Here is a 13,333-nt window from a genome sequence, read left to right as displayed (position 1 = left end):
GGGAGAGTAGGCGCGTTAGACTAATGCCCACCCCACCCGAACTCTTTCGATAAAAATAAGGGAGGAGGAGGCGTGTTTTATTAACGCCCACCCGTCCGATCACCTTTCAATAAAAAGGAGGGAGTTGGCGAGTTTCACTAACCTCCACCCCACCCGACCCTCTTTCGATAAAAAGAAGGGGGAATAGGCGCGTTTTACTAATGAATGCCCACACCACCCGAACCCTTTTGATAGAGAGAATGGGGAGTAGGCGCGTTTTACTAATGACCGCCCACCCCACAATCTTTCGACACTCTTGATAAAAATAAGGGGGGAGTAGGCGCGTTTTATTAACGCCCACCCCATCCGACTACCTTTCAATAAAAAGAAGGGGGAGTAGGTGCATTTCACTAACGCCCACCTCACCCGACCACCCTTCAATAAAAGAAGGGGGAGTAGACGCGTTCTATCAACGATCGCTCATCCCGCCGCACCCTTCTCATGAAAGAGGGGGGGAGTAGGCGCTCCCAATCAACAATAAAAAAAAGGAATAGGCTACGAGTATGCCAAAGGCATAATATACCTACAAAAAAAGGGGGGGAAGAGAACAATACTCCCAACCTAAAAGCAAAAACTTTATTCACACTGATTAAGAACAAACACATAAAAGGAACAATAGAAGGACCAGATACAAAAAAAAAAAAAAAAAAAAAGACAGCCCTCACAGAGGGATACGCAACCTAATCAGCCATCAACGCACGACAACGAGTGATATCCGCGTCCAGGGTTGAAACCATTAAGCGACCATCATCACATTGCGCATCGGCTAAGCGAAAGTCTAGATCGGCCGCATCCATCAACTTACGAATGGCCTGAATGATCCTGCCCTTAGCTTTCGCCCCGCGAGAAAGCGAGAGGGTATCCTCATGTTCATCGCGTTCTTTACGCGCCTTATCTCGACGAATCAATCTGAGGGTCCAAAACAAAGTCGCCTCTTCTCTGAAAACCAATAGACGCGCCAATTCATCCTCGAGATAAGAATGAGGCACGAGAGAAGTCGCAGCCGCTAAAACCAGGGTGTGTCCAAGGATCAGCCTCATCGCTTGATTCGAAATCCAGAGACGACAGTCGGATATAGCTTGGTCTATGATGGCCATCATCATTGAAGAATCCATGCACAAATGATCGTCCGTGTAACGATCAGTGACATCCTCATCCAGAGCATGCTGGACCTCCGATGAAACGCGACCAGATGGTTCGGTTTGCTGAGCAGCTTGATGTTTCTCGAAGCACTCCTTGAATCTGGCGCACATGACGTCCCTGTTAGTTATCCTCTGTTCCCTTAGCGTCTTGATATCAGTTTTTACAAGCGATAACCGTTTCAACTCGGCCTGCTTAAATATTGATGAAGCCAGCACAGGTATAAGCACCAAAGTCAGTACACACCCGTGGAGGGAATCGGCCATGGGAACAACGCGACAATAAAAGTAAATTGAAAGACAAGTAAGAGGTGATATAACCAAAATAGGAAATGCGAGCCATATATATATATAAGGTGAGGGAGCACCATTAACGATGCGACAGCCGTTCGCATCCTTCACGCATGTCGTGACGAGTGTCGACTCATGCAAAAGTGTGATTTGACTACTGGGTTATTTGAAGTCAGGAGACTAATGTTGATACATGAAAAATAATGCCCCTTAACAGGATTGAGGTGCCTCTAAACGAGGTGGCAATCCCAACATGAGACATGGGAACTTGGGGACTAAGCCCAAGCCCAAATGGGAAAATACCCATGAAATGGAAAGGACGAGGAAGAAATTAATGAATGAAGAAGAGGTTACATTAAGGAATGACATTAGAAGTAATTAAGTAGGTTTATGACATGTCATAAAAGAAAGGACAAGGTACAATGGAAAAGCAACTCTCTCTCTTACTATTCTTGGTAAAGTGAGGTTATTTGGTTAAGCTAGGACAGGTATAACCTCAAACCAAAATTTACCCCTCAACATAATGTACTCAAATTTCACTTGAATTTCTTCAGACAATGGTGGATTTAGAAGAAAAACTTGAAGTACAAAAATTCTAATTTATTTTCGGTATATTATAATTCCTTCTTCGAATCAAAGGCACAAATATTTATATTTCGCCATTTTGTCTATTCCTCGGTTTCATTTTCTCCATAAGCCATTCTCTCTTTTTTTCCTTGATCGGTTAAAATATGCTAAATTCCTCGAACTATCGTTCTTCTGAATTATAGAATGCTAGCGAAAATTTTATGGCTAGATCATACGGAAAATTGGTTATTTGTCCAAATATCTTTAAAACATGGTTCAAATGGACGAGTAAAAATTAGTATGGGTGAAATGGATACTAAAAAAATAGCAATGATGAAACTGGATTCATCCTGATTTCAACTTAAAAAATAGTAAGGATGAAACTGGATGCATCCTGATGTGAATTAAAAATAAGAAAAAAGTATTTGAAAATGGGTAGGATGAAACTGTTTACATCCTGGCTATTTTTACATTTTTGTCCATTTAAACAGTATCAAAATCTAAATATCCCTTTCACCCAGGAATTGTCGATTTTAACCGATTTTGTATAGATCATGCGTACACGACCATAAATGAATGTACCAAACAAGGGTAAAAAAATAAATATTTTACCAACATCTTTGGGACATGCATGGTCAAACGTTTAGAAACTGCACTTTATATTCCTTAAAGAGGTGAAGATATATGTAGTTTCAGATTTATAAATGGAATAATTCATGTAACAATGCTTCAAAAAAGAAAAAGAAAATCATATAGCAAATCCTTCGATGTAAATTGGAGCTTATGGGATGGAGAAGCAGAGAGTGATTAAAATTGGATGGACAAGTGGCTCCTCTTACTAATGAAATTGATCTGGCAAAAACATAAAGAGTTAAAAGGGAAACCACATATTCTTTTTCTCTCTCGCAATTTAAGTACCTTCTCTGTGGATCCATCTTGCAAGTTTAGCATCGTTTGATTATTCTTGTCACTACCAAATGTTCTTCCTCTTTTCCTTGATCTACATATATACAGACCAAAACTTGATTTTTATCATTCCTACTCAACTAATCAAACAGCATCAGTAAATAATGAAGAATCCAGCGACATTGGATCTGACGATAGAGGTATGTAACCTATCAGATAATGTGACTCGCATGGACATTAGCACCTTCTTCTCCTACTGTGGCACCGTTGCCAGCACCCGCATCCATAGGTACGTACGCACATTGTTATCGTACGACATTGGTGATCCCCTCTTTATTAACTGGATGTTTGGTTATAATGATCCTTTTTGTTTTTTTTTATTGATTTACGTTTATTATGAGTTTGTGCAGAAAAGATGATGAGCAGTTGAAAACAACGACGACAAGACAGTGCGCTCTTGTGACTTTTACGCAACCTTATGCTCTACAGACTGCTCTTCTCCTCAATGTACGTACCGAAAACAATACCTAGCAAAAATAAATAAAATAAAATAAAATAAAATAAAATATCCAGTGATTTTGGAACAGTTGTTATTTTTCTATTCTAGTTTGTGCTAGATCAGTATTTTTCTTAGTATTTCAGTTGGGCTTGCACATGTACAGGATGCAGTAATAGGAGATTCTCCAATTCGCATATTGCGAACAAAGTCCGCCACCGCAGCTCTTCCCACGAATGATATGTTGGAGGAGGATAGGAGAAGGAATGTGATTTATAAGCAGGCCGAGGTAAGAAGCCCTCATCTAGTAATTTCTCCCAATCAACTTCCATGTATGTATATATAAGACAAACACTCTTAAAGAGGTTTAACCTGTACCATCCTGGCATAGCTAACAAATACGATATGTACCTAACTGTTTCATTCAAGGATGATCAATTAATATGAGTTGTGGAACTTTTGCAGGATGGCGATGTGCCTATTTTAGGGCTAAATGAGAAAAGAATACGGTGGCGCAGTATAAAGATTGAATCACTTTCAGAACAATCATAGTACAGTACTAGCTAAATATAGCTATTTCAAATGAATGCTTTTGAATGGTACGCATTATAATTCAGAATAAAGTGTGAAGACACATAGAATGACACAATTACCATAACTTGTAGTGCAGTTTTAGATAAACCATGCAACTTCCGACGAGAAATGAAGTTGTGAACTACAGAATTTGATTATCAGTGACATACATTCTAGGCAAGTAAAATACCCTTGCCAAAATACTGCCTGTGATGAGTTCAATGTAACCCAGAGTATCCATGTAATTGAATTGTATGAATATTCTACCAGAGTCTCGTTTCCCAGCTTAGCACCAAGGTACTCCCAACTGATGCTTCTGGGTACTACAAAAAATCCATGGCTTAAACCACATACTAAGCTTGTTCCAGTTTTTTTAAGCAAAGAATCAAAATGAAAAAAAGAAAACCCTCAATTGAAGTAAGGTATTATTACAACCCATTTGACCTATAATCTGCTTCAACTAATCACCTTCTTGTATCATCAAAAGGAAAACCAAACCCCTATCCAAGCAACATATTTACACGACTGCGTCTAATGCATCCTCCTCTCGACCTCGGACTGCATATCAGAAAGTTTATAACAACACACTGTTAGTAGCAAGAATACTAGGTACACAGGAAGGTGTGGTGTGAGGAAAAAGCACAAGAAATTAAATCAACAGTAAATAATCATATTCTTTGTCTAAGCAAGGAATTATCAGGCACAGGATTTGATACTCTAACCAGTGAAGCATATCATCTAAGATCTGAGTCTCACGCCAGTCCAACAGGCTGGTTTTTATTTTTTCCACCCCAAATCCGAAGAGTACAAAGGGTTTTGGTCCTCATTCTCTCAATCCGTCTTTTCAGGTATCCTCATTCCCAAATATCCTGACAACAGTTATGACACTACTATCTAAAGAACTTCACTTTGACTGTCCAAAAATTCACATTTCATTCATGCCATCTTGTAACATCAAAAATGATTTAGATGTAGATACTGTCTCTCAGCTGTAACTCCATCAATTCAGTAGCAGATTACCAAAAACAGCAGAAATGAGTACTTGAAAAATAGTGCTGTGGATGTGGTAATACGGAATAAAAACTATGGGATGAGAGAGAGCATAAAAAGCATACATTAATATTCAGCACTAAAAGCATTAATGCAGAATAAATCTTCAAATTTTGTTTGCATAACCGACATCCTATTTGCGGTGTGTTTTTTCTTAGTTTGTTGTACTTGACCCTGCATAGGCTAACTTGTTGTTACAAATCAAACTACAGTCTAGAATCTAGATATTTCTATCTAGAGCAAATCAACAGCATAAGGAAAGCTTGCGTCTTGCGAATTGGTTTACCTCCAAGTCTTTAATAAGCAAGTTTAAATTCATCAAAAATGATACTTCACAGCGAAGTACTTGATATGAAAAAAGTTCCTTACGAAATCACATCTATTTGCTCCTTATGTTGCTAATTTTCTTACAAACTAATGAATCAAACTTTCTATGCAGCAATAAATGGCACTTCATTCTTCCCTAAAACCCAAACAGAAAAAGAGAACTACTTCTAGTGTCTTAACACTTAAGCCTTGATAGATTGAACCCGAGTCTGAGGTAGAAGCTCAACAAGCACCAACATGAGTTTTTCAACCATCATCTTCTATATGAAAACACGACCTTAGGCCCATGTTGCGTTTTTAGTCTAAGCAAAACAACGCAGCTCACCAAAAGATTTACTGAACAAAGTGGTCTCGTCATGTTCATCTCCTAAAATGTGGAGAGTGTTTTAGGAAGCCTTACTCTTGGCTGGGTGAAAACAATAAACTTTCAGAGAGTCATCTAACTACTGACAAAACACACTCCACCATGAATCAGTGTAGCATCTCAAAATAAGAATATATTTCTAAATGTTGCAAAACAACGGAAACATCCGTTAAGAACTCCAAAAGGGGAGAGATATCTAACCTCAATAGCATTCTTCAAACAACTAAGTTCCTTATCAAGATCATTAATTGCCTGATTGTATGCCTGCATTGGCGAAGATTGGCTTGTTGTATGAACCTGCCCAATTACGGAAACACGTCAAAGTTTTTATCGAGCTCCATATAATACATTTTTCAAGACACCCCAATAACTTCGTTATAATCATCGAAGTAGTTAAAACAACAAAAGAGAATACAAAATGTACTGACCCTGACTATGACTTTGTACTGAAGAGGGTGAGGAAGCTTGTAACCAGCAAACAGAACATTTGCATCCCTGTGTAATTGCATCCGAAGGACATTCCCAACAGTGTGATCTTCTCTCTCAATAGTAAACGAAGCAGCATTGATAATTTTAGTATCTCTTTCGTAAGAAGCCCTAATTCACATAGAGATTAACAAAGGAGTAAGCAATATATATTAGTCAGATTAAACAAATAATAATCATACTAATAAAGAATTAATTATAATTACTTCTTGGTTCCTTCAGGTAGTACAAATCTCTCGTAACGCTGAGGAGCGTTCATGGTTGGCTTTCTTTAAAAGAGAGAAACCTGGTTCAAATTTTTAAACCTAGATCGAAGAAACCAAAAATTTAAAAAAAAAAAAAAAAAAAAAAAAAATCAGATGCTTTTTATTACAAGGATCAATTGAAACCCTGTAGATAATACCAGAGATAATTTAAACGAGCAAGGGTTTACTCTTTGGGAGAGGGAACCTTTTCTCCGGAGATGCAGCGAAGGCGGTGACGGTGATGGTGCAGTGATGGTGGTGGTTAACGAGGACGGGGTTTTTAGAGGGTTTTGTAGAGAAACTGTTGAATCATTCAACGAGGTTTGCACGTGTGCGGAGATTAGTTTTTTTTGGACTGTTCACCACACAAGAGCTTCCCTAACGGTTAATGTGGATGTTTCTTATGGGACATCACTTTTAAGACATTCTTTGAGTATAAAATACTAAATATTAGGAAAAATAAAATTTTATCTCCAATCCATAAAGCTTTCTGTTATTTTTTACTTATTTGTAAACATATAATTAGTTAAAATCCTTTCCATTTTTACTTTTCAAAGTTTTTATTAATAAAAGTGTGACTAGGATGAGAAGACATCCTCTAACTGAATGTCTAAAACTAGAGGTTCACCTAGAGGATGTCTAACTTTTTTTTTTGGCACATCACCTTCACATCAATCGGTTGGAGATGTTTTTTTATAAATATGGTTGTGGATCTTACGTAGATTATGACTTTTTTCTTCACACACATTCCATTGGAGAGGCCCTAAAAATGTAGCCAAATTTATGGACCTGCCACCAAACAGGAAGGGCCACCAAATTCATGGGGTGAGGCGGGAAGACAGCGGTATTTGGAAGTGCCGAGAGAGAGAGGGTAAAACGATGGTGGCTCTGCGTTCAGCTAGGAAAAGATCGCTTTGGACGGAGGTGTTTGGCTGGTAATTGTATTTTATTTTCCCAACAACTATCTAATCTATCTGGGATGGGGTTTTGAAATCCCTTGGGATTTTTTATTTTTCTTCTTCCTTTTCTTTTCCATGGACAGTTGAACTCATATGTAGTACCTTGTTTGCTACCTTTGTCATGCTCATTTATTTACCTATTGTGTAGTATGTTTATGCTTTTACGGTAAACTTAGGCAGTACACGTTTTAGTCTTTAGGGTGATACCTGTTAGGACGGCATGGTTTATTAGAGGGGCGGCAGTGTGATAGTAATGTCCCTCTAGTTGGTTAGGGGATGTCTTATAAAGGGTAACTAGGTTACCCTCTCCATTTTTTAACCTAAATGAAAGCTAAATTGAAAATTTGTTTTCTTTCTTCTTCTCTTCTCCTTCTCCCATCAACAGTAACCTCCATTAAAACTCAAAATTTCATCATCTTCGATTAATCGACGATTCGAGAATTAATCAAGTGTAGTGTAATGACTTATATGAGGTATGTTTTGAAAACGCAATTACGATTTGGTTTATTTTGTTCGATTTAAGTTTAATTTCTATCAAAAATTAGGGTTTTAGATGAAAATTGAAATTGAAATTTCTGGGTTTATGTGAGTTACGATTGATTTTAACTCAATTACGAAGCGTAACTGGATATTTTGATGTTGTTACGGTTGGTAATAGTTCAATTACCAACCGTATGTTGTTATATCTGAGAATTTTCTTCAGTTACGGTTGGCAATCATTTTAGTTTACGAACTGTAACTCAGTTACGGTTGGTATCGAGCATTTGGTTACCAACCGTAACTGAGTTACGGTTGGTAATCGAGCATTTAGTTACCAACCGTAACTGGTTTTACGATTGGGTTTTCTTCAAATTTAACCAGTTACGGTTGGTAGTTCATCTTTTACGAACCGTAACTTCGATTTGCGGTTGGTTATGAGCAAAATTCCAACCGTAATTAGCTCTGAAAATGTAAAAAAAAAATGAATTTTTTACGTATTTTAGATAACTTTGAGCAACTAAAAGCTAGTTGGGACTAACTTAGAAGTATACCTGATCATTTTCAGGTCCTGGTTCTTCATTTGTTGGTTAATTTCTTCAATTGATTGAGATTGACCTTCTCCTCTAAACTTTTTTTATTTTTTTTAACTCTACAAATCTGATTTTGGTTTTGATTTTGAGTTAATATAAGTGAAATTAATCATTAACACTAAACTTGATTATCATCATTAAACTAGGTTATCAATTATGAGGATTAATTTGTCATTTCCAGTATTTTTTTTATAAGGGACACCTTCAATGATCATGTAATAACCCTTTTTGTCCTATTAGAATGTCGCCCCTCTAATAAGTCATGCCGCCCCTATAACAGGTTACTTTGTTTTCAAGTATGAATTGAATGTCTTGGTGAAAGCTTGTTTATGAACGAACATAGGGCAATTAGGGGCTGTGATCTTAAACTTAGACATGGTCATTGACACATCCAGATCCTTAAAACTCAATTGAATACTTTTGATTTTCTCATAGTGGTTTTGGCTTTAATATTGACAATTTCAGGCATGTTCCAGAGGACCTGAACGCGAAACCCAAAAAGGAGCGTAAGTACACGTCTAAACAAGCTCGTGATCTGGTAATGCCATATGCAGCTGATGCCATGAGGTTCTATAACAACGAAGCAGTCAGTTTTCTTCTTAATCTTTATTGCTTTTTTTTTTTTGGAACCAATCGCCATTTTTGTTTGGATATTCCTTAATCTTTCTTTTTTGTTATGTTGCCTTGGGCTAAAATTCATAGGGTGAAAAATATGAATTGGTGGAGCCTGGTTCCATGTCACCTGTGGTTCGCAGGGCAGACCTTCTTCACCATATCGACTTCACGGCTAAGAAGATTGATGTCGCTGACGCTTCAGAAGAGATGTTTTTTGCCGAACTGGCAACTACCAGCGGGGTTCTTTGCGTCAAGTTTTGCAAATGCATGGGGCCAATAGACTCAATTTCAGGTTTGTATTCAACATGTAGATGTGGTAGTTTCATTTGTCTCTTACTGCCTGAGGCCCTCAGTTAGGTGCATTCTCTTGCTTGCTAATTGATTTGTTTGTCAGTCGGAGATCACTATTATGATTTATGACTACTTATTGGCAACTCTATGAATTCGTCTTGCAGGAGATAAAAACAATGGTTGTCGTTATTGCTCGTGGTACAATGTTCAGCATCCTAAGGATGGAGGATTCTCGCGTGGCGGTCGTGGATCATTCCGTGATGACAGCGGTAGTTCTTCTTCATCTAACTCAAAAAGTTTGTGTTTGACGGATGCGTCTGAACTTTCACTTGATGGCTCTAAGCGTTTGCTATTTATATGTTGATTCATCCTCTTTTAGTAGATATTCCCACTTCTGTAACTGTTACAAACATTTTTCTTTTGTTACGTATATTGAATCTGTGCTGGGGTTGCTTCTGATAGTTTCTGGATTTTATTTGCGATTCATGTTTGACCAATTGCTTGATTTAACTACTTTACAATGTTTGCTTACCTTGTCTTACCCGTGTCCAATAACGCTTTGAGTATCGCTATTTTGCTTGTGAGCCTAATTGATACATAAAGATGAAAAATTTACTAAACTTCTCTATGGCCTCCATCGTTCATCCTGAGCCAGGATTGCTTTTCTAGACTGCCAAACATTTGTTTTACATGATTCTTAGAAGAATGACTTGTCCAAAAAGTTGAGTAAAACATAGGTTATAGTTTGGTGCATTTTCTTCTTCCTTTTTCTTTCCATGGACAGTTGAACTCATATGTACGTACCTAGTATGATACAAGAATGTTGCTGCTTATTTACTATCTTTGTCGTACACATTTACCTTTTGTTTAGTATGTTTATGCTTTTTTGGTCAAATTAGGCAGTACTCATTTTAGAGTTTAGAGTTTTCAAGTATGAGTTGAATGTCTTGAGCGAACATAGGGGTTGTGATCTTAAACTTAGACATGGTTATTGAAACATCTTGATCTTTATCATAAACTCAATTGAATACTTTTCATTTGCTCAAAGTGATTTTGGTTTCAATCTTGACAATTTCAGGCCTGATCCAGATTACCTGGTTTCAAAACCCGGTAAGGACGCATCTAATAAACAAGTTCCTGATGTAGCAAGGCAATATGCAGATGATGCCATGAATTTCTATACCACAAGAACAGACAGTTTTTTTCCGAATCTTTATTGCTTTTTTGAAATCAATCGCTATTTTTGTTGTATTCTCTTAATCTTTCTTTTTTGTTCTCTTGCCTTGGCCTAAAATTAATAGCGTAAAAAATATGAGCTGGTGGATCCTGGTTCCATTACATCTGTGCCTCTTGAGACATGCATTCTTCACCATGTCAACTTCACAGCGAAGAAGACTGATGTCGTTGTTGCTCCAGAGGAGATGTTTTTTGCGGAACTGACAACTATCATCGGGGTTCGTTGCGTCAAGTTTTGCCGATGCATGGGGACAAGAGACTCAATTTCAGGTTTTTATTTAACATGTAGATGTGGTTGTGTGGTTTCATTTGTCTCTTTCTGCTAGTTAGGTGCATCGTTTTACTTGCTGATTTGTTTGTTTTTCAATCGGGGATCACTATTATGATTTATGGCTACTTATTGGAAACTCAATGAATTCGTCTTGCATGAGATAGAAACAATGGCTGCTGTTATTGCACGCTTGAAAATATTCAGCATCCTGAAGGTGGAGGATTCTCATGCGGCGGTCGGGGATTATTCCTTGATTCTTGACAGTGAACTTTTTATGAACATAACAATGTCAGTCATGTGTATTGAAACTTAATTTAGAGCTGGACTATGTTTGACGCATGTGTAGTTGCCTTTTGATCTTTGTGCCTCTGAATGAAAATCTGGGCTCTGTGTTAAGCGTTGTACAGGTTGTATTTGGATATAGTTAAGAGTTTTTGAGCAACTTATGGATGATATAATATCACGGTTCGACTATTATTACTCCCCTACGTCGTCTAATGCGTCTTTTAGTTGTTTTATTCCTTTATGCCGCTAGTATAGTAACAGTTTCATCTAAAAAACTCAAAAAAGACCGCGAGTATACAGTAACATGTTTCTCTTAGGCCATGTGCTATGGTGTTTTGGCATTCAAGATTCAACATGAAAACTGTTACAAAAGCGTTTCCATGGCCTTTGTTCAACATAAGGTTCAAGTATTTATTTGGATGTTATCTTGAATCAACACGGTTTGGCGCTCCGGAGAATATTCTCTAGAAAAATGCTCATATGTGCCTAATCATTGGTCGCTAACTTTATTATCCGTAAGATTAAATAATAGATATCTCACTCAGACAGTGACGCTACCTTCATTATCCGTTGGATTAAATAATAGATATCTCACTCCACGAATAATTTGGGCCCAACATATTGAAATTTGAATTGTTGAATATGAACCACCATAGGGGCTAGAAGATGGTTCACAGTGATGTAGCACCATGTTGAATCTCGAATCCTGAAGCATCACAGGACTCAGTGTTAGACCGTTGAGAATCATTCCATGAATTTTACACGTGTGTGAGATTAATTACTACCTCCATTTTAAAAAAGTAAGTTTGTTTGGTTTTGCACGATGATTAAGAAAAACTAATCATTGTAACCACTTATTCGTATCTTTTCCTAATTTAGTCTTGGTCTCACTGGAGTAGTTTTTTGGATCGTTGAGCCATTTTATTTTACTCTAACCGCCCGATTAATCGTAGAAACTCTCCAAACACGTCATCTAAAATGGTATGGAAACATTTTTTTTTTCGAGAAAAGAGGAGAATATCCTGATTCATATATTGATCCAATATTCAAACCTCCAATAAAGGTAAAGGTTGGAATTGATAGCATTGTCCATCCAGAACAGATGATTTAAGTTGTTTAATAGGGTTTTAAGAGATTCTTCATTCCAATGCTGATTTACGATATTTTAGTTAAAATAAGATGAAAGTTATGGTGCCTTTATAACATCGTATCGACATTTCGGTTAAAATAAGATGAGATATTTGCGAGTTTTATAACACCGTATTGCTTCTTAAAATAAAAACTGAAATGATGAGGATACCATGTACATCACAATATTTTCGACATCAACCTATAAGTTTGACACCTTGTGTGATCTAACATAGACAGAGACTGTCAGGAAGATAGCAACCACAAGGTATACACCTGGCGCCTTAAACTATAGGGATCAACCCAAGTGTTTGAGATTAACGTACAAGTGCAATTACTTTAATTATAACTTAAACAAATTATAATGCGAAAAGTAAATTAAAGACACACGACTATATTTTGTTAACGAGGAAACGGCAAATGGAGAAAAACCCGGGACGTAGTCCAGTTTTGAATACTCTTGTTAGAGCAATGCTCGGTCGAACTCGCATGTGTTGTTATCTCAAGCATGTTTGTCAATATTAGTGATCAAAACTATATGTCTTGATTTATAGTTTACTTATGACTAAGTCTCGGTTTAGGATAGTTAAGTGTAGTTGAGTTCCAGACTCCATGGAAATCATCTTACGAAGACGAAGAACTACTCGAGAAACAAGTGGAACTTCATCCGACAAAAAGGTATGTGGAGACTTGAACTTATCTGTCAATCAAAAGTCTACTCTATCTCCTACTCTTGAGACAATAGTCGTATAAGTATGATAGTTTCCATGCATACACATTTGCTATTTCGAGCCGAGTTTACTCGCGTATCTTTTTCTCTAAATATTTGTTGATGAGATTTTGCTTTAACCATTTTCATCTTTACCCGTGACGAAAGTCATGATGAAGTTTCAATCTTGAAAATAGCTTTGATGATGATAGTCGTGAATAACGATTGTTATAACATTATAGAAGAATGTTTCAATGATTGAAATGTAGAATTGAGATTACCAACT

General features: G+C 37.2%; 2 protein-coding genes across 4 annotated transcripts; one reads left to right on the top strand and one right to left on the bottom strand.

Annotated features, from left to right (window-relative positions):
* The first annotated feature begins 2,785 nt into the window (after positions 1-2,785).
* On the top strand, positions 2,786-4,280 carry LOC113319061 (protein vip1-like). Its single transcript, XM_026567358.1, has 4 exons — positions 2,786-3,231; positions 3,353-3,449; positions 3,605-3,727; positions 3,904-4,280. The coding sequence occupies exons 1-4, from the start codon at positions 3,107-3,109 to the stop codon at positions 3,988-3,990; spliced, it is 432 nt and encodes a 143-aa protein (XP_026423143.1). The 5' UTR covers positions 2,786-3,106; the 3' UTR covers positions 3,991-4,280.
* Positions 4,236-6,738, bottom strand: LOC113319062 (DNA-directed RNA polymerases II, IV and V subunit 11-like). 3 transcript variants are annotated; one of them, XM_026567359.1, is made up of 5 exons: positions 6,672-6,738; positions 6,445-6,543; positions 6,181-6,349; positions 5,954-6,049; positions 4,236-4,569 (listed from the first exon to the last, which is right to left on the bottom strand). In XM_026567359.1, exons 2-5 carry the CDS (start codon positions 6,495-6,497, stop codon positions 4,543-4,545), a joined length of 345 nt encoding a protein of 114 aa, XP_026423144.1. In that variant the 5' UTR covers positions 6,498-6,543; positions 6,672-6,738; the 3' UTR covers positions 4,236-4,542. The 3 variants fall into 3 exon arrangements, with proteins under 3 accessions (XP_026423144.1, XP_026423145.1, XP_026423146.1); XM_026567360.1 differs by having other exon boundaries at positions 6,689-6,735; XM_026567361.1 differs by having other exon boundaries at positions 6,642-6,729.
* Positions 6,739-13,333: the final 6,595 nt, after the last annotated feature.

Source organism: Papaver somniferum, chromosome 10 (assembly GCF_003573695.1).
Source record: "Papaver somniferum cultivar HN1 chromosome 10, ASM357369v1, whole genome shotgun sequence".
Lineage (NCBI taxonomy): Eukaryota > Viridiplantae > Streptophyta > Magnoliopsida > Ranunculales > Papaveraceae > Papaver > Papaver somniferum.
Note: the sequence above shows the minus strand (reverse complement) of the source record. Positions and strands in the feature narration are given on the sequence as shown.